We start from the raw sequence: 22,786 nt of genomic DNA, 5'->3' as shown, positions 1-22,786 counted from the left end.
GATGCTTTTCTGGAGCTCTCTTGCTTTTTCGATGATCCAGCAGATGTTGGCAATTTGATCTCTGGTTCCTCTGCCTTTTCTAAAACCAACTTGAACATCTGGAAGTTCACGTATTGCTGAAGCCTGGCTTGGAGAATTTTGAGCATTACTTTACTAGCGTGTGAGATGGGTGCAATTGTGCGGTAGTTTGAGTATTCTTTGGCATTGCCTTTCTTTGGATTGGAATGAAAACTGACCTTTTCCAGCCCTGTGGCCACTGCTGAGTTTTCCAAATTTGCTGGCATATTGAGTGCAGCACTTTGACAGCATCATCTTTTAGGATTTGAAATAGCTCAACTGGAATTCCATCACCTCCACTAGCTTTGTTTGTAGTGATGCTTCCTAAGGCCCACCTGACTTCGCATTCCAGGGTGTCTGGCTCTAGGTGAGTGGCAGTGATTACATCTTCGTGATTATCTGGGTCATGAAGATCTTTTTTGTACAGTTTTTTTGTGTATTCTTGCCACCTCTTCTTAATATCTTCTGCTTCTGTTAGGTCCATACCATTTCTGTCCTTTATTGAGCCCATCTTCACGTGAAATGTTCCCTTGCTATCTCTAATTTTCTTAAAGAGATCTCTAGTCTTCCCCATTCTATTGTTTTCCTCTATTTCTTTGCATTGTTCACTGAGGAAGGCTTTCTTACCTCTCCTTGCTATTCTTTGGAACCCTGCATTCAAATGGGTATATCTTTCCTTTTCTCCTTGGCTTTTCACTTCTCTTCTTTTCACAGCTATTTGTAAGGCCTCCTCAGACAGCCATTTTGCTTTCCTTTTTGCATTTCTTTTTCTTGGGGATGGTCTTGATTCCTATTATTTCCTGTACAATGTCATGAACCTCCATCCATCTATCAGATCTAGTCCCTTGAGTCTATTTCTCACTTCTGCTCTATAGTCATAAGGGATTTGATTTAGGTCATACCTGAATGGTCTAGTGGTTTTCCCCACTTTCTTCAATTTAAGCCTGAATTTGGCAATAAGGAGCTCATGATCTGAGCCACACTCAGCTCCTGGTCTTGTTTTTGCTGACTGTATAGAGCTTCTCCATCTTCAGATGCAAAGAATATAATCAGTCTTATTTCAGTGTTGACCATCTGGTGATGTCCATGTGTAGAGTCCTCTTGTGTTGTTGGAAGAGGGTGTTTGCTATGACCAGTGCATTCTCCTGGCAGAACTCTATTAACCTTTGCCCTGCTTCATTCTGTACTCCAAGGCCAAATTTGCCTGTTACTCCAGGTGTTTCTTGACTTCCTACTTTTGCATTCCAGTCCTCTACAATGAAAACGACATCTTTTGGGGGTTTTAATTCTAGAAGGTTTTGTAGGTCTTCATAGAACCGTTCAACTTCAGCTTCTTCAGCATTACTGGTTGGGGCATAGGCTTGGATTACTGTGATATTGAATGGTTTGCCTTGGAAACAAACAGAGATCATTCTGTCGTTTTTGAGGTTGCATCCAACTACTGCATTTCAGACTCTTTTGTTGACTATCATGGCTACTCCATTTCTTCTAAGGTAAAGGTTAGTATAAACACAAAGAATTTCTTTTGAATTGAGTTACCTGACTTCTTGTTTTTTTCTTAGGTCAAATTCACCAGTGCCGTGAAGCTTTCTGAAGGTGGGCCAGGGAGTGGAATGGAAAACGGAAGAGACGAAGAAGAAAATTTCTTCAAGCGTCTTGGTAAAAATCATTTGACCTAAGAACTGCATGCAACTTTCATTACATGAAACAAACATTTGATTAGATTAAATGATCTACTTTATATTTTCCTTGATTTCTTAATAGTTTTTTCCTCATATGTATGTTGCTTGCATTACTCTTCACCAAGTCATGGCTGACTCTTTGTGACCCCATGGACTGCAGCCTGCCAGGCTTCTCTGTCCATAGGATTTTCCAGGCAGAATACTAGAGTGGATTGCCATGTCCTACTCCAGGGGAGCTTCCCAACCCAGGGATCGAACCTGCATTTCCTGGATCTCCTGCATTGACAGGAGGATTCTTTATCACTGCGCCACATGGCAAGCCCTACCCTTTAAATAGAGATGTATATACATATGTCTCTATCTGTTAACCATTTGGTTCAACTCACATTGGTGGATGTTCTACTGTGTTCCTCATTCCCTAGTGGGCCCTGGATTTACAAAGAATAAGGCACAGGCTTTTCTTCTGCTGTTCTGTCCTTTATTAAAAATCTAAGAGCGTTAAAGAACCTTCAGATATCCTTTTATCCACCCACCATCTACTTAGGAATTCTGCACAGTAAATCCCTGACAGGTGGCCAGCCACCCTCTGAGCACTTCCACCGAGGGGAAGCTTATGACTGTACAAAGCAATCTGTTTCAGAACTAGACAGTTTCCATTGTTAGAAAGACTTTCCTTATATTCTGAAAATATACTTATCCATACTTTTGACTCACTGGTCTAGTTTTGATATCTCTAGGCAGCCCCCCCCCCCCCACCACATACGCACTTATACACTCATTCATACACACATTGCTAGTTTCACCTATTATCTATTTCATGTTCTCTCTTTTGATCTCACTTCTGCTGGTTAAATATTGTTGATTCCTTTTGTATTCTTTACATAGAAACGTCTCTAGATCTATCACCATCCCAATTCTATTTTACTATATACCATAATTAGATGATATGCTTTACAAAATGGGGTGCTTCAGGTGGACTGTAATACACCATATTTGACTTTAATCAGTGTAATAGATAGTGTAACTGTTAAGCTCCAGGGGTATAACTAGTAGATGAACACAATTTAAGACCGCATTGTCTGTTTTCACATCACAGCGTTGGTTTGTGTTGAATTTGGGATTAGCCTTTGCCAGTTGTCCTTTACATGAATGAATATCATGTATTATTTCAATGTAGCTATTATTAATTCTTCATCTCAGAATAAATAATATGTATTGTTTCATTAACATGAAGGGTAGTTAAGTCACTTACCCAGGAAGGAAGTTAAGAGATAGAACCCAAAACAAGTTAAATTCTGAGTCTTCTGTACAATTGTGCTATAAAAATCCATCAGCAGGGATGTCCCTGGTGGTCCAGTGGTTAACACTCCACTCTCCCAATGCAGAGGGCATGGGTTTGATCCCTGGTTGGGGAACCAATATCCTGCATACTGCAAAAATCCATCATCAGAGACATACACATTTCCCTATTTTCATCCAAGTTGTTGATATTATTACTAAACAGGAAAAAAAAAAAAACCACAGCTCCTAGAATACATATAGTTGACTTTTATTGATTAACAACTTGTGGCTACAGTTTTCAGCCAATGATACATTTAATATACTAGTGATCAGCAAGAACTTTTCCCACATTATTACAAAAACATCATCAGACTTTACCAAAAAATTATCTCACTGATACCTTTATAACTCTGTCAAAAGGAGGAAAGTAATTTAGTTTAACATGATATTTTCTTCACAAAACCAAGTGGTTCCTATGTGGTTTTTATTTTGTTGTGTTTTGTCTTTTTAGTGATCCTCTCTATCTAATTCTCTGTTACAGAATTTGGCTAGGTATGCATACATCAAGGGGCTTCCCAGGTGGTGCTAGTGGTAAAGAACCTGCCTGCCAATGCAGGAGATGTAAGGGATGTAAGCACTGGGGGGAACCCTCCTTGGGTTGGGAAGATCTCCAGGAGGAGGGCATGGCAACCCACTCTGGTATTCTTGCCTGGAGAATCCCATGGACAGAGGAGCTGGGCAGACTACAGTCCATAGGGTCATAAAAGGTCAGGTCTGTGGTTTCAAGAATCTTCCTATTAATTCGGAACTTTGTCATTTTGAGTCCTCTTGCACTCTTTCCTCTCGTATTTCAGAGAAGATACATCTAATGTTCAAAGTTCTTAGTATTAAAAACAGATTTTTGTGGTGGTGGTTTGAGAAGGAAGTGTGGAGCTAAATAAAGTACATTCTCTGATGTGTGCTGTGTTAGCTGGATGCCATTTGACTAGTACTGTGATTGCACCTTCAAGTCCTCTCTGTGCCCTGGAGTGTAATTTGATGGAATTGAGACCTAACCTCAGAGATTTGGGGCTCTCACATTTGTTGCCTTCTTAATGAAGCTTTTCTGTACTTTCCCATTTGTGAATTTTTCTCTTTAGGAGAAAAGAAGAAAGCACGATTGAGTTGTTTATCCGCCTTTTGAGTTGTTTATCTCCCTTCCCTTCTTCAAGTAATAGGTCAATATTTTTATTCTTATTCTTATTCCAAACGTGTTATCATTAGTCTTGCTCATGCACCTTAATTTCTTCTGGATTTTGTGTTTTTCTCACCACTTTTCTTACAGACTTCAGCCATTGTTTCACGTACTCTTTATATTTCATTCATAAATAGAAAAGACCTGATACAAAATATTCACACATCCTGAGTCTAGGGTGAGTTTGCGTCAACAGTACCCACAGTACAGTCTCTACCTGTGTCTCTAGAAGACAAAATGATAAAATTTGGAACTGATTCTGGGCTATTTAATGTGTTTTTGACTGAGAAAAGAATATGGTTTGTACATCATCATTCTTTGTCCATAATCTCTGGCTTGTTAAAAACTTAGAAAGTATTCTATGAGATAATTCTTTTGGAATGTCTTGCAAAAGACAGATATCCCCAGCTATTCTACAAAATCAAAACATTATCTGCTCATCTGAGTACTTTGTATTTTGCAACAACTGCCGTCCTTGACCTTGTAAACATTTTAACTTTGAACCTGCTTTTGCTTTTTATTTCTTTTCCTTTTTCTAATACTTTGCAATCTGTGAATAGATGATCACTGTGCATCCATTATAGATGCATTGTCCATTTCTTTCTCATTTAAATTACTTTAATTACCTATTTTCTCTGGTTCTTTAAAGTTGTTGAAGAAAACAAATACCAAACATTCTTATTCTCAGTTTCAATGTAGTACCCTAACTTTACTGGGTTAAGATAAAATGTAATATGTGGTTGAATTTTTTTAATCTAAGATTTTATTCAACAAATGAAAAATACATCTACTGAACATTTTACAGAACTGAAATTACATTCAGAGACTGGCCATCTTTTTATTCTATATTTTCCTATTTGCTAAGAATATCTCATTTTAGAAATCATATTGTCTCTATTTGAAGGAAGATATTTCATTAACTAAAACAATGTTTTTTTTCCCCAACTGATCAGGAAAATTGACTGACTTCTTTGTGCTCAGCGCTATCATGAATTGTATGGAAAATGCTTCTTAAAGAAATACTAGGTTTTGAAATGTCCTTTGAGATCTAGCAACCTTTTGGAAATGCATCCTATGTAAATTATACATCAGTTAATTTAATGTAAAAAATAGTAAATAAGTGTAACTAGAATGTATTGAGACTAAAAGATTAATCATGATGGAGCAAGCCAAGAGGCATCCTTACATTAGTAAATGTATATAAAAAATTAATAAGGAATAGGTACTTTTTTTTTTAGGAATAAGTACATTTTATAAGCAAATTACTTCTAATGTTTCTTTCAGTATCACAATATGAAAGGTCAACAGGGTACAACTAGACAGTCTGTAACATGTACAGTGTTGATTAATTTCTTACAGTAAATTTTCCTGACATAATCACAACCTTCAGCAGGATGTAAAAGTCTTCAACATAAGCATTTGGGTATTCTAAAGACATAGGGTGGCTTGGTGGTAAGAGAACAGGCTGTTTGTTACTAGTTTGAATTTGAATTCTGACCTTATCACTTTCTGTTGCATGAACTTAAACAGGGTTAGTTCATCTGTCCCCCTCTTTATCTCTCTGTTTCCATTCTTCCTCATTCTCTCTCTTTTTAAAATCATTTTAAAGATCTGTCTTATATAGCTGTTACAAAAAATAGAATAAATTATACAATATCTCTCATACAGTACTTGGCACATACTAAGAGCTCAAAGAGTTAGTAAATATATTGTTTTCTACTAACACTCTATGGGCTTCCCAGCTGGCACTAGTGGTAAAGAACCTACTTGCCAATGCAGGAGACATAAGAGACTCAAGTTCGATCCCTGGGTCAGGAAGATCCCCTGGAGAAGGGCATGACAACCCACTCAAGTATTCTTGCCTGGAGAATCCCATGGACAGAGGAGCCTGGTGGGCTACAGTCCACATGATCACAAAGAACCAGACATGACTGAAGTGACTTGGCGCACAAGCACATTAATGCTATATAGATACAATGGAAATTTTCCATTGTATCTTAAATAGCTTTTATTTATAGCTATGTACATAAATAGCTTCTGCTTATAGCATGATCCTTACATCCTGGACTTATGGGTTTTTACCAACTGTGCATCGTCTGTGAATGATTCTTCACAGAATAGGTTCTTACCAACAGTGATTGTTTTGATCATTTCTGTTTTCATTATTTTATTTATACTTCTTAACTGTGTTGTTTCGGAAGTTCTTTCTATCAAAATGACACTTTCTTGGGAATTCCCTGAAGGTTCAGTGGTTAGGACTCTGCAGGGGGCAGAGATTCGATCCCTGGCTGGGGAACTAAGATCCTATATGCCACCTGGCATGGCCAAAAAAAAAAGGAAAGGAAAGGGAGACTTTCTTTAGTAATATTGAATACATATTTTAAGAAGTAATTATCTTGTCAAAAAATATTGAAAAAATGGTGGTATATTTATTCTTAATGCTTCCTTTAATAAAATGATGAAAATTTTTAAATAAATTAGTTAAATAAAAATAATTTTTTTGACCATCCAGTCTATCTTATACATTAGTTCTGTTACAAATTTGAGAGTTATCACTTAATGTATCTTAAATCTTAATTACGGTAAGAAATAATGGAACAACTTGATTCACTAAAAGGAAAAATCTTATTATTTGGGAATCTATCTTAAATTCAAAGTTTAAATTTAGGTACAATTAAAGTTATAAATATTTAATGAATGAGATATCCTGTGACATGTGTATCTATTAAAGGACTGTATAAAAATGATTAATAAAGTGATATATAGATAGGAAAAATAATAGGAAGTTACTTGTTCTAATAGTTTTGCTTATGTTCGATGAGTAAATAGAATAGTATTTTGAAAGACAGCTGTCTGAAGACAATGTTGTTCAGGAAATGTTTGGTCATTATCTGTAGCTTCTAGCTATGCCTTCTTAGGACCATTTGAAATTCTGTCTTCTGAAAGTTTTTCCATCTTCAGATTCATTTTGTGCTACTTCCTTTTGCATTTGATACAAAATATGCTTACACTAACTAGAAAAAAATACTGAAGGTGCTGAATATGGAATTTTTATTCTGGAATATTTATACTTGAAAAGGAAACACACCCATAAGGAATGAAATATAGGAAATGTTGATAATGATATTTTCATTATATTCTGAGCCATTTTTGTACTTATGAAATTTTCAAACATAGACAAAGAGTAAAAAAGGTGGTCCAATGGATTCCAAATATCTGTCACCCACTTGTAATAATGAAAAAATTTTTTGCAATTTGCTTCATCTTATTTTTGAATATGTTTTAGAACAAATTCTGCACATCATATAATTTTACACCTGTATAATTCAGCATGATACTGAGATATTTTGAAAGCTGTTGACCAGGAATTGGTAATTATTTTTATACCATGCCATAGTTTTTTAGCTTGTGGTAATAAGTCCAATGGAATCTGTTCCCCGAGCTTAAACTGCTTTGAAAGAATGAAAAACAGGTGCTGACCTTTTTCCACTAGTACACGTGATGGCTGACATCCCTATATGTGACACGCTATCATGGTAATCCAAGCTCATGACTATAAATACCACCCTTTTATTTACAAAGAATGCAAGTAATTAAAAGGGTAAGTCTAACTCTGGATTTTATTTTTAAGTGCAAATTTGTGAACATTAGTGTTTATTAACAGAAACAAATTATTCACCATATATCCTGCAACTACCAATTACAACACATGCATGTAGGGCCCTTTAGTTGAGAGCAACAGCTATAAGAGCCACTTTTTAGCTGAGGCAGCAAGTGGGAAAGTGGGGCAGTGCTTGGGCGAGATTAAGGTATTTTTTATAGAAGAGGTGAGAAAGCCATTTCCTATAATGGCATCTGTGACTTAGTGAGGACCTGGAGTTTGCAACACTGCAAATGAATGGTGTCAGTATACATTAAGCCAAGCACTAAATCAGCCTCCTGGGGATATATTCTGAAGTGTTAAAAGTCCTTTTCAAAATCATGGGAAGCAACTTGGGCTTGGTTTTTAAAAGTATACTCAATATTATATAAGAGATTATATATATTACACATAATGTAATATACATTATATAAGAGAAACTAAATAGTATATGTATATGTGTGTATACACACACACACACATACTAGAAATTATAAAAAAGCTATGAGATATTTAGGTTTTTTTAAAAAAGGAATTGTTCAGTTGCTCAGTCGTGTCCGACTCTTTGTGACCCTGTGAACTGCAGCAGGCCAGGCTTCCCTGTCCTTCGCCCTCTCCCGCAGTTTGCTCAAACTCATATCCATTGAGTCAGTGATGCCATCCAACCATCTCATTCTCTGTCACCTGCTTCTCCTCCTTCTTTCGATCTTTCCCAGCATTAGATTCGTTTCCAATGAGTCGGCTCTTTGCATCAGGTGGCCAAAGTATTGGAGCTTCAGCATCAGTCCTTCCAATGAATATTCAGGGTTGATTTCCTCTGGGGAAAATACCTGGGGTTAAAAAAAAGATGAAAAACAGTGCTCTGTGTTTTTCTTCCTTCACGTGTGATCCTTAGACTTCCTGTATTAAAATCAGTGACGTGTTTGTTAATATTCCTAGCCCCCAGACCTATGGAATCAAAACCTATAGCAACAGAATCTGATATTATGCATTTTAAGAAACTCCAGACAGATTTTCATTCTTATGCAGCTTAACTGGAAAAATAAGTGAAGATCTATCAGTGGTTGCCAAACCTCTGATTACTGTGTGGTATCAAGCTGGCAGTGTCCTTGTCATCTATGAGGCTTTACAAAGCTCACTTTCTCATGCTTCTTCCAGAGACACTGGTTCTGGAGTTCTGAATAAGATTCAAAACTTCCCAGATAATTCTGATGCACAGCCAGGTTTGGAAATCTTGGAATTAAATGAGCACCTCCCAAGTCCTTTACAACTCTCATTTTCAATGATTCTTTGCACTGGCACCAAGATATCAGGATACTGTCTTTGATATAAGTTTTTTGTAACAGACTTGAAGTTGCACAGTGATATTGCATCTTCCATAAAAGCAGAATTTAGCTGTTGATTACAGGAAGAATTATTTTCAATAATCCCCTTAGCAGTGTTAGAGAAGAGACCTAGTATAAAAATGATCAGGCCCTATATTCCCTGGTGGTGCAGATGGTAAAGAATCTGGCTGCAGTGCCAGAGAGCTGGATTCAAATGGGTCAGAAAGATCCCCTGGAGAAGGGAACGACTACCCACTACAGTATTCTTGCCTGGAGAATTGCATGAACCTTAGGAGCCTGGTGGGCCAACAGTCCATGGGGTCACCAAAGAGTTGGACATGGCTGAGTGACTAACACTTTGACTTTTATATTTATCTTTTTAATTTTTAATCTTTAAAATTTATTTTATTGACACATAGTTGATTTACAATGTTTATTAATTTCTGCTGTATAGCAAAGTGATTCAGTTATACATCTATTTATACATTATCTTTCACATTCTTTTTCATTATGGTTTATCACAGGATATTGAATATAGTTGTCTGTACTATCCAGTAAGACCTTGCTGTTTCTCCATTCTGTATGTAATAGTTTACATCTGCTAATCCCAAACTCCCAATCCACCCCTCCCTCACCCTCTTCCCTCTTGGCGACTATGAGTCTGTTCTCTATGGATTGGACCCTATATTTAAATAGTTGTGTAACACCCCATATTTACATATGCAATGTGTCACCAGATGCTTAAAAGTCAAGGCATGGCCAAATCAAGCATTAGATAGAGAGGAGGGAGGTGTAGGTCAGGAAAATGTTCTCAGGCCAACACTACAGAAAATGTATTGTTGAAACTTCAAAGCTCTTTTTAAACTTACAACCATTACACTCTCTCTCCTTCTTTCTTCTAACATGGGAAAACCTCCACAGGTTGCCACAGTTTCGATGACCATCTGCCTTCCAACCAAGATGGCGGAAAAAGCAAAAACGTGGTGAATCTTGGAGCAATCCGACAAGGCATGAAGCGCTTTCAGTTTTTGTTGAACTGCTGTGAGCCAGGGACAATTCCTGATGCATCGATCTTGGCAGCTGCCTTGGATCTTGTAAGTTGTTGCAAGAATTTTCTCACCCTGTACTCCGTTCCAGTTAATTCTGCTAATGGAGGAAAGCGTGAATCCCTAATCCTAACCCTAACTATGGATTTATGTTTTGGCCTTATTTTTTTCCCCTCAGCATTAGTGGGAAAAGGAGGGGAAAGGTGGTGAGGTAAAAGAAGAAAAGAAATGAGGGAAATTCTTAGTAAATAAATTCTATATAGCATCATAATTTAAAGTTTATGAATCTTTTAAATATAATACATATATTAAAATATATAAAATATATTCTGTATAGCATCATGATTAACAGTATATGAGTCACATTCCAGAACAGTATGAGAATTCCTGGCTTAAAATCTCTCTGACATCTGTTAGCCAAACACTGTAAAATGAGATTAAATGTAATAAGAGTAATAATAATATTATGTCTACCTCCTAGGGCTAGTGTGAGGATTAAATGAGATACTGGATATAAAGTCTTCATCACAATGCCTGAAATATAGCAAGTCCTCAGTAAAGTAGGCCATTATTATTGTTAATTGTTATTAGTCATGTCTGTCATGTATTTATCCTTTAAACTCTGTCTTGGTTTAATTACCTATTAGTTGAGGGAGAATATGAAGCAAGGATCAATTGAAATTAATAGTGCAGAAACACCTTGAGCATCATGTGGCATTATTCACATGTAAGAGATTCAAGAGTATAATGTGGATCTTGTTTAGAAAGTATTTTTGTCAGGTAAACGAAGCCCAGACATAGAACTGTCTCTCAATTTCCTTTATTTACCTTCTGGTTTAATAAATTCTTCATATGCTATATAAATACTGGGTACAAAATGCCAGGTAAATATCAAGAAATAAAAGTCTTTTATATTAACATTTTTAAAAGAATTAAAGTAGACTTTTTACAGCAGAAACCCTTTAGCCCATTTTATAACTCACGATCATATAAATGCTGGCCACTCATATTTTTACCTTGGAAAATCATCTAAAGCTTATAATTCATGACATTTTTCTGTGACATTAATAGTTTTTACTGTCATGATATTTAGTGACCAGCAAGGTATGTAGCTTCACGTAAGCCTGAAATGCAAATATCACTGTAATCACCCAAAGGTTATTTATATAAAATTTTTCAGTCAGTTTCTCACTCTTGGATATTGGCCTTTGTAAATATTTTTCTTAATTCCAAAGTGGTTAATGTGTATTGATATACGCTATGGTGATTGTAAAATGCAGAGAGTCACAGGTCTCCAGGAGAGCTGAGGCAGGTGGCAATATACAAAGAATGAGATGCCTGTCTAAAGCGAGAGGGCTGACAAAGCAGAGAGCCAATTTCTTGTTATCTAAGTGGGAGAGTGGTAACTAGCCTGTCACTCTCTTGAGTCATGCATGGTTCTTCTTAATCACATCTTGATCTACTCTGAAAGGAGCATATTAAAATAAATTAATGTAACAAATTGATAAAGAAAGGACCACTGAACCTTTAGAAAATGAGTAAGTACATGGTTAGTTCACAAAAAATACTGAAGCCAATAAAGTGTGCCACATTTTGTTTGCACTTCAGAAATGCTCATTAAAATAGCCATAAATTCCTGTATTATAACTGTCAGATTTATAATGATTAGAAAGTGTTCACAGAGTATAAAATATCATGGTGTTGGTAGCAGTGGGAGCAGCGGGATTTGATTAGGGAACAGAAGAAAGTATTGGAATAACAGGGTGAGTAACAGTGAAAATGCAGTAAGTGTGAGCAGAGTTCTCGGCCTCTCCTGAGTTGTCAGTAGTTTTTGACTGGATCTAGTCATAGAGGAAGAGAAACATATATTTGATATGTCAAGTATCAAATGGAAAGGATGGTGAAATTTGAAAGCCTGGAAGTCAGTGTGGCTTACAAGATACTCATCATATAATAATTGATTAATTAACTCAGCCAGTATCTCTTGAAGATTTCCTATGTGCCAGGCATAGTGCAGTAAAAGATAACACAACAGAACTCAACTGGAAAGCATTACCTGTTTTGCAACTTTCCTTATGAAGATAATATTTGTATGATGATCTCTCTTCTAGACAGAGTGTACAGCATTCTTAGGTTAACAGACTAATAATTAATACTTACTGTGTGCCTACTGTATTTAAAAAAAAAAAAAAAATGAAACTCAGAAAGACCAACTGGCCAGGGCTTGAAGTCAACAAATGATAGCGCTGGATTAGAGCAGACCCTATATTTTATACAACACCATGTTGACTCTCTCATTTAAAAATTATGTGAGATCACTATAGGAACTATAAAATGTGAAAAATAAGAAGTTCTATATTTTAAACCTGATAGTTTAAATGTGGTTTTAAAAAGTGATGATGACAGCAGCTATTTGAACAATTTATTAAACACACAATAGCAATGGTGCATTAGAACTTTATGGATAATCTGTGCTGTAGAGTTCCAAATGTACTATTGTGTCCATCTTTGTCTCAATTCTGAAGTCACAGATACTTTGGAAAATTTTTAGACAAAGGAACCATCAAATTTTATTAACATTTACTGATGGTATAAAACAGAAGGAATAAATACTTCCTACATAGAAGGCGTTTAAGATTTATAAGATATGTGGGCATGGGAAAAACAGGAGGCTTGTCACCAGCAGGTTGATATACTTGAAGATTTAATAAATAACCCCAGTCAAGCAAATTAACACTGGCTTCTGAATGGAGATTATGTTAATAAGAATATTGATGAACACTTTGATAGTCATCAATACTTTGTCTTGATGCTGGAATTTTATTCCTTCTCATCAGATGTTTCCATACCTATATAATCTCTAACTTCTATAATGCTTAGAGTTTCCAAGGAGATTTAATTAGTGGCAGAATTCCATAGAACTTTAAAAATTATTCTACATCTTCCAAATAAGATTGTGGCCAGTTAGTAACAAATCACTAGATTCTCCTTTCTTCCTTTCCTGTTGGACCAATTCTGGTCTGCTTGATCTTCTCAATCTTATTAATCTCATGGTAAGAAATAAAATAAAGGAGATTTGATGTTTATAAGCAATATCTTCAAGCTTCAAAGTAAAGAAGCATTTTCTGATCATTATAGATATTCAGTGATGAAGTAGATACATTGAGAAGTAATGAGCTCTTTGTCATTACACTGGACTCAATGGGGGAGGTTTACAGGGGGACTTAAGAAGTAGGTGGTTAGTGTGAATTTCTTTATTATCTGAGAGTCTTTGATTCTAGGTCAAGGTCAAGGAGCATCCAGAGGTCAGTATCAGTCAAGATTAAAAGGAAACAGAGGAATTACAGGCAGACCTGGTTGGTTGAAAAAAAAAAAAACAGATGAGATAGATGATGATGGTGTGATGGTAAAAAGAGGGGCTAGGTGATGATGGTGGTGATGGTATAAAAAGAAGGGATAGGTGATGATGGTAGTGGTGGTAAAAAGGGGCTAGGTGATGATGGTGGTGATGGTAAAAAGAGGGGATAGGTGATGATGGTGGTGATGGTAAAAAGGGGATAGGTGATGATGGCAGTGATGGTAGCATTTCTGGTGGTGGTGGCGATGATGGTAGTCATCATGATGATAGTGATGATGGTGGTCATCGTGGTAGTGGTAGTGGTGGCAGAGATGAGGGTAGAGGATAACAAAGTAACATTTTCATTATTTATCATAGTTTATAAAGCACCTTCATATTCATTATTTTATTTGGTGATATAAGAGGACAGGATTAAGCCAGGAAATGGTCTCCAAATGATGGCACCCTTAACTCCAATTTCTCAGATACAGAAAAGTGAAGGAACCGAAATCACGGGTGAATGCTGGCAAGAGGACTGAGAGGAAAGAAAGTGTAGCTGCATGTCCAATATGTCTGAAGCAAAGTGGCATTCTGTTTTTACCATCATTTATGCAAGTGTGGCAATGGCAGTTGTTCATACCTGTTGATTTGGGGTTAAGAGCCCCTTGAGATTAATGTTCACAAATGTCTTTTATTAGATGTGTTATTAAATTTTGTATCCTCTGTGTTTGGTTTCACTTAATATCTGACCTCATCTGCTTCCTGACTTTCAGAAATGCTTCACTTTTAAATATGTTTTGCATGTTTTCCAATGCATTTGTGGTTTTAGTGTATAAATATATAGGAATAGAAATATGTAGGTACAGATATCCATCTAGTCAAAGCTATGGTTTTTCCAGTAGTCATGTATGGATGTGACAGTTGGACTATAAAGAAAGCTGAGTGCCGAAGACTTGATGCTTTTGAACTGTAGTGTTTAAGAAGACACTTGAGAGTCCCTTGGACTGCAAGGGGATCCAACCAGTCCATCCTAAAGGAAATCAGTCCTGAATATTCATTGCAAAGACTGATGTTGAAGCTGAAACTCCAATCCTTTGGCCACCTGATGTGAAAAACTGACTCATTTGAAAAGACCCTGATGCTGGGAAAGATTGAAGGTGGGAGGAGAAGGGGACAACTGAGGATTAGATGGTTGGATGGCATCACTGACTCAAATGGACATGAGTTTGAGTAAGCTCCGGGAGTTGGTGATGGACAGGGAAGCCTGGTGTGCTGCAGTCCGTGGGGTCTCAAAGAGTCGGACACGACTGAGCGACTGAATGGAACTGAACTGAGATATAGATATAAATGACATAGATGGATAGATTGATGATAGATACAGATGTCAGATATATATGCAGACGTATATGTACATACAGATAGGTACAGATAGGTAGATAGATAGATACAGATGTAGGTATAGATTCTACTATTTCATCCTATATGATTTGGGAGAGGAAGGGAAAATGAGTATATTCAGTTCATCATCATTTTATAGTCCAACACTCTCCCATCTCCTTTTTGTTGTTTGCTTTTGTTGGATGTTGCGTTCATTTTTTTAAGTACAACTTAAATGCAATGTTTACCTTATGATGTGGTTTTTATTTCAGAACAGTTTTCATTGTCTCTTTACCTGCATCATATAATTTCAATGTGATTTTTTTCTAGTTTACAATTTTATTCAGAATTAAAAAACATTATTAAATGAAAGAAATACTAGAAATGTCAGTGTTCAAAGTCTTGCCCATCTGAAGGTTTTTCTTTTAAACAATCCTCTTGTCATTATTACTATGACTATGAAGGGATAATCGGTTCAGTTTTTATTTCAGCACAGCTCCTCCTCACACTGTTTCTCTTCTGTATAAATTTAATAAATGCAATTATAAGACATTTTAAAAAAAGACATGTTTTAGAAAGGATTTGTTTCATCTTTATATTGATATAATCTACAAGCACAAAAAATAGAAAAATTGTGCAGTTTGAACAAAAGGCACTTTTGTCTGTTTTATATATATTTCAGGTGAAATTATCTTTCATTTTTTATCCAGACAAATATATAACATGCACATACATAGTGATGTCTCATCTACTGGTAATTTACTGGCATGAATAACATACAATAATGTCAATTTGCTTTAGTAGCAATTCCATGAATATAAGAGAGTCCATGGGATCATAGTTTTCTCCCTAGTCTGTGGAAAAAGAAAACCTAATTCATGTTAAATTATAATAGCTTCATAAATAGATAGCTTTAGGAGAAATGATTATATAATTTGTATTCTAAGTGGGACACTTTTGAGAGTGAAATGGGGTGTTATCAATAATCATACCAATTAGACATAAACTAGAACACTCCTGGGGAAAATGAAACATTAGGTTACCATATAGTCATACTTTTAGGTTCACTGCAGCAAATTCAATCCACATTGGAGTTTAGCATCATAAGACTACTTGGTGATCAATTGAAATTACCTTTTTTCAAGGAGTTAGGAATATATGCAGACTGGGAACTCTAAAAGCAAAGTAATATTGTGTTTTCTTTTGAATCATAGGAAAAACTGAAGTAATCCAGAAACAACCAAAGCTAAATGGTCCAATTATTCACTTTATTCTAGTGGTACTCCTATACTGAATTTTTTTTTAAAAAAATCTGACTATGAAATGTCGCAGTCGGGCACATTTCAAATTTTTTTAAGTCCCTTGCATTCCTTTCCTAATCACTCACCCCTACTTCCCAGAAGGCCCTGCTGTCTCGAACTTTAATTTTCCCTGTGCTTGGCTTATTTTGCTGCATGAGTTTGTATCCCTAGAGAATATGTCATTTTGTTCTCTTCCCTCATGCTGTATTTTAATATATCCATTTTGATATAATTTATCAAAATTTTCTTTAATGGTTTTTTCTTTAGTCTTTTTAAAGAAATCCCACAGTAATAATAATTATACACATGTTACATTTTCCTCTAAAATTGTAAAGTTTACATTTCACATTTAGGTCTTTAACTGGAATTTACTGTGTGTATAAAAGTGGGATTCTTTCCTTTTTTTCTTTTTATTTCACATGAAAAAAAACCTAGTGTGTTATTTTGACTAATTCATTCTTTAGTATCTGATATGCAACACCATCCTAATCATGTGTCCAGTTTCTGTATATGCATGGGTGTGATTCCAAGTGTTTTTCTGTTCCATTCCCAGTGTACTCTGGGTTACTCTCTGTTAATAGCTTACTCTCTTAATAGTTACTCTCTCTTAATAGTTACTCTCCTTAATAGCTCAAACTTTAAACATCACCTAATTATTCATTGCTCTTCCATGTAAATTTTATAATTAGCTTGTCAATTTCTCTGAAAATTCTTTGATATATTCTTGGAATTACATTGAGCCCACCGATAAATTTAGATATATTTAAAATTCAAATTGAGATTCAGAGTTGAACTGATTATTCAAAAGTTCTATTTCTCTCTGAGTCAGTTTATGTAATTTTACTTTTTTCAGTAATCTGTCAGATTTACCTAAATTTTCATATTTGTTGGATTAAAATTGATAATTTTCTTATTAATATTTGTAGCATCTGTTATTATTCCTAAAATTGTCTCCATTTTTCTTGATTAGGCTTGCCAAGTATTTGTCAATTTTGTTAGCCTTTTTTAACAATCTTGTTGATTCTCTCTATTGTGTCTTGTTCTCTAATTCTTTAATGCCTTATTATTTTTTTATTGAGGTAGAGTTGATTTACAATGTTGTGTTAGTTTGTTTTAGGTGTACAACAAAGTGATTCAGTTTTATATATATACATATATATATATATATATAATTTTTTTAGGATTATTTTCCCCCATAGGTTATTATAAAATATTGAGTATATCCTGTCCTTATTTTTTATTCTTCTTATTGCTTTGAATTCATTGCATTATTATTTAGCTTATTAGCTGATGGCTAGGCTCATACTTTTATTTTCTTTTGTTCAAAAACTGAGTAGTAGAATTTTAGCATTACTACTTTAATCACATACCATAAATTTTGATAAGTAGTATGTTTGTTACAATTTATATTTAAGCCTTTTAAAATTTAATTATTTCCTTTCCCATGAGTCATTTAAATAGATGCATGTGCATTTCAACTTATAAATTTCAGAGTTTTGCTAGGTAACCATTTTTATTGATTTATAACTTCATTTTTAGATACTGATTTTCTGGAATTAAAGTTGCTTTATAAACTAGATCATTATATAATTTTCACAACTGTTCCATGTGTAGTTGAAAAGAATGTTCATTCTCTAATTGTTGGGTATAACATAGTAGCTTTTCTTTCCTTTTTCTTAATTGAAGTATAGGTGACAATAATATATTAATTTCAGGTGTACAACATAGTGATTTGGCATTTATATGCATTATGAATTGATCACCATAAAGCTAGTAACCAACTGTCACCATACATGTTATTATATGTTATTGACTATATTCCCTATACTGTACATTATATCCCAATGACTTATTTATTTTATAATTGAAAGCCTGAAACTTTTAATCCTTTTCATCTGTTTCACCTAAGCCACATTCCCCACTCAACCCCCTAACCCCTACCTCTGGCAAGCACCAGTTCTCTATGTCTGTTTCTGTTTTGTTTGTTTATTTTTGTGTTTGTTCTTTAGATTCCAAATATCAATGAAATCGTACAGTGTTTGTCTTTCTCTGTCTAACATATTTCACTTTACATATTCCCTCTAGGTCAATCAGGGTATGGTGTTTCATATTCAAGCCTTGTACATCCTTTTTTTTTTCTCCTCACTTAATCTGAGATGACAAATCAGTTTAGTCGCTCAGTCATGTCCAACTCTTTGAGACCCAATGGACTCCAGCACTCCAGACTTCCCTGTCCATCACCAACTCCCAGAGCTTATTCAAACTCATGTTCATTGAGTTGGTGATGCCATCCAACCATCATCCTCTGTCGTCCCCTTCTCCTCCCACCTTCAGTCTTTCACAGCATCAGGGTCTTTTCAAATAAGTCAGTTTTTTGCATCAGGTGGCCAAAGGATTGGAGTTTCAGCTTCAGCATTGGTCCTTTCAATGAATATTCAGGGCTGATTTCCTTTAGGATGGACTGATTCGATCCCCTTACAATCCAAGGGACTCTCAAGAGTCTTCTCCAGCACCACAGCTCAAAAGCATCAAGTCTTCGGTGCTCAATTTTCTTTATAGTCCAATTGTCACATCCATACATGACTACTGGAAAAACCATGGCTTTGACTAGACAGACCTTGGTTGGCAAAGTAATGTCTCTGCTTTTTTGTCTAGGTTGATCAATATTCAGAAAAATAAGATCATGGCATCTGGTCCCCTCACTTCATGTCTAATAGATGGGGAAACAGTGGAAACGGTGAGAGACTTATTTTGGGGGGCTCCAAAAATCACTGTAGATGGTGACTGCAGCCATAAAATTAAAAGACACTTGCTCCTTGGAAGAAAAGCTATGACTAACCTAGACAGTATATTAAAAAGCAGAGACACTACTTTGTTAACAAAGGTCTGTCTAGTCAAAGCTATGGTTTTTCCAGTAGTCATGTATGGATGTGAGAGTTGGACTGTAAAGAAAGCTGAGCGCCAAAGAATTGATGCTTTTGAACTGTGGTGTAGGGAAAGACTCTTGAGAGTCCCTAGGACTGCAAGAAGATCTAACCAGTCCATCCTAAAGGAAATCAGTCCTGAGTATTCATTGGAAGGACTGATGCTAAAGCTGAAACTCCAATCCTTTGGCCACCTGATGTGAAAAACTGACTCATTTGAAAAGACCCTGATGCTGGGAAAGATTGAAGGCCAGAGGATAAGGGGACAACATAGGATGAGATGGTTTGATGGCATCACCAACATAATGGACATGACTTTGAGTATACTCTGGGAGCTGGTGATGGACAGGGAGATCTGGCATGCTGCAGTCCGTGGGGTCACAAAGAGTCAGACATGACTGAACGACTGAACTGAACTGAACTGAGGTTGGTTATAGCGTTTCTTCTAAGAAACAAGAGTCTTTTAATTTCATGACTGCATTCACCATCTGCAGTGATTTTGGAGCCCCCAAAATAAAATCTCTCACTGCTTCCATCGTTTGCCCTTTTGTTTGCCATGAGCTGATGGGACAGGAGGCCATAATCTTAGTTTTCTGAATGTTGAGCCTTAAGCCAACTTTTTCACTCTCCTTTTTCACCTTCCCAAGAAGCTCTTTAGTTCTTCTTTACTTTCTGCCATATGGGTGGTGTCATCTGCATATCTGAGATTATTGATATTTCTCCCAGCAATCTTGATTCCAGCTTGTGCTTCCTCCAGCCCAGCATTTCTCATGATGCTCTGCATTTACATAATTTATATTTAAACAAGCAGGGTGACAATATACAGACTTGACATACTCCTTTCCCGATTTGGAACCAGTCTGTTGTTCCACGTCCACTTCTAACTGTTGCTTCTTGACCTGCATACAGATTTCTCAGGAGGCAGGTCAGGTGGTCTGGTATTCCCATCTCTTTAAGAATTTTCCACAGTTGTGGTCCACACAGTCAAAGGCTTTGGCATAGTCAATAAAGCAGATGTTTTTCTGGTATTCTCTTGCTGTTTTGATGATCTAGTGGATGTTGACAATTTGATCTCTGGTTCCTCTGGCTTTTCTAAATCCAGCTTGAACATCTGGAATTTCATGGTTCATGTACTGTTGAAGCCTGGCTTGGAGAATTTTGAGCATTACTTTACTAGCATGTGAGATGAGTGCAATTGTGCAGTAGTTTTAATATTCTTTGGCATTGCCTTTCTTTGGGATTGGAATGAAAACTGACCTTTTCCAGCCCTGTGGCCACTGCTGAGTTTTCCAAATTTGCTGGCATATTGAGTGCAGCACTTTCACACCATCATCTTTTAGGATTTGAAATAGTTCAGCTGAAATTCCATCACCTCCACTAACTTTGTTCGTAGTGATGTTTCCTAAGGCCCGCTTGACTTCACATTCCAGGATCTCTGCCTCTATGTGAGTGATCACACCTTTTTGGTTATCTGGGTCGTGAAGATCTTTTTTGTACAGTTCTTCTGTTTATTTTTGCCACCTCTTCTTAATATCTTCTGCTTCTGTTAGGTCCATACCATTTCTGTCCTTTATTGTGCCCATCTTTGCATGAAATGTTCCCTTGGTATCTCTAATTTTCTTGAAGAGATCTCTAGTCTTTCCCATTCTATTGTTTTCCTCTATTTCTTTGCACTGATCACTGAGGAAGGCTTTCTTATCTCTCCTTGCTATTCTTTGGAACTCTGCATTCAAATGGGTTTATCTTTCCTTTTCTCCTTTGCTTTTCACTTTTCTTTTCTCAGCTATTTGTAAGGCTTTCTCAGACAACCATTGCATCTCTTTTTTCTTGGGGATGTTCTTGATCACTGCCTGTACAATGTCACAAACCTCCATCCATAGTTCTTCAGGCACTCTATCAGATCTAATCCCTTGAATCTGTCACTTCCACTGTATACTGGTAAGGGATTTGATGGCAAAGTTATCCATTTACCTTGAAGTTCCAGCAATTTTTGTTTCATTGATTTAGCAGAGGCAGGTAGTCTAGAAATATAATAGAAATATAATATATATCAGGTCCTATAAAAGTATTATCACTACCTTGTTGTCGTTCAGTCACTCAGTCATGTCCAACTCTTTGCGACCCCATGGACTGTAGTACACCAGGCTTCCTGGAGCTTGCTCACACTCTTGATTGAGTCGGTGATGCCATCCAACCATCTCGTCCTCTGTCATCCCCTTCTCCTCCTGCCTTCAGTCTTTCCCAGCATCAGGGTCTTTTCACTACCTAGTGACCCAATTTATTTCTAGTATATAAGGATATATTTTTCTTTGATATTAATACAGTTGAAACAGTTTTGCTAGTTTAGCATTGGACTTGTATATCTTTTTGTAAACCCTTTCCTTTCAACATTTCTATATCTTCGTGTTTTAGGTATATCTCTTGTAGAAAGCAAGTATTTGAATTAAACCATTTTAATGATCTTTTTCCCTAGAAAGTTTAGTACATTTGCACAGATTATATTTACTTGTATAGATTCAGTTCCGTCTTCTTCGGACTACTTACCACATTTTTTTCACTATTTCATTTTATGTGTGTTCCTATTTCCATTTCATTCCTTCTTTCAAATTGTGTTGGATTTTTCTTTGCTTTGGTTTAGCTTTGTCTTATTCATTTTCCCTTATCAGTTTGAAACTTGTTATATTCCATTTATATTTTTAAAATTGCATGCATATTTAACTCAATGCAGTCTAAAATTAATGAATATCTTTACTTTTCTTGCAAACAATGAAAGACTGTAGAGGGTTTTAATGCCAGTTGGCCAAGATCTAGTTCTCTGTTTTTGTTTTAACATTGACAAAGTTTTAACATTGACAAAGTAGACTTTATTTTTATTAATTGTTAGGAAAATGATTTTTAAATTTGCCCCGAAGCTTAGTATAGTCTTTGCCCACCATTTTTCCTTGCATCTCAGACGTCCCTTTCTAAGATCTGTGTCCTTCTTCTAAAAGAAACCTTTCAGACATTTCTTTGGTGATGATCAACTGGCAGTAGCTCTCTCAACTGAAGTTTAATCAAAAATACTCCCACCTGGAATATTGGCTTTATAAAGGGGTGTGTGGCCTGACCTTCCACTCCACGTGAACACTGACATTTAATTTGTGGCCCATTGAAAACCCATACTCCGGTCTTGCCATAGTCAATAGAAACCCTTGGGGCAAATATTCCTTCACTAGTTCACACATTTCTCCCTACCTTCACTCCAGAATTGAATTTTCTTGTAATTTCTACTTTTTAATGGTCTATCATCTCATATCAGAAGCAAAAGCAGAAATAAAGTGAAAAAAAACTTGGATATTTTATCCAGCATTTTTAAATGTCTAAATCAAAAGATGTTTGTCTTCACACTTAATCCATCATATTGTCAGAAGTAGCAGTCCTTATTTGGTTTTTAAAACAATTACGCAAGATATTAGCATGATCTGAGTGTTAAAATGCCAGCCCAGCCAAATCATGTACTCAATTGTAATGTCTGCATCTAGCCTGACACTGAATCATTTCAGTTGCCTGCAGCTACTGCAGAAATGCGCAGGGACAGAGACA

The 22,786-nt window shown here is 36.0% G+C and overlaps 1 protein-coding gene across 15 annotated transcripts in view; it reads left to right on the top strand.

Moving 5' to 3' along the window:
- UNC80 (unc-80 homolog, NALCN channel complex subunit) overlaps positions 1–22,786 on the top strand; it is a 223,463-nt gene that overhangs the window by 71,523 nt on the left and 129,154 nt on the right. For all 15 annotated transcript variants that reach the window (XM_043910184.1, XM_043910183.1, XM_043910182.1 and 12 more), the window contains exons 21-22: positions 1,620–1,716; positions 10,141–10,313. In XM_043910184.1, the coding sequence (XP_043766119.1) occupies positions 1,620–1,716; positions 10,141–10,313 (270 nt within the window). The remainder of the gene's footprint in view (positions 1–1,619; positions 1,717–10,140; positions 10,314–22,786) is intronic.

This window comes from Cervus elaphus, chromosome 8 (genome assembly GCF_910594005.1).
Source record: "Cervus elaphus chromosome 8, mCerEla1.1, whole genome shotgun sequence".
Taxonomy (NCBI): Eukaryota; Metazoa; Chordata; class Mammalia; order Artiodactyla; family Cervidae; genus Cervus; species Cervus elaphus.
This window is presented reverse-complemented; position numbering and strand designations above follow the sequence as displayed.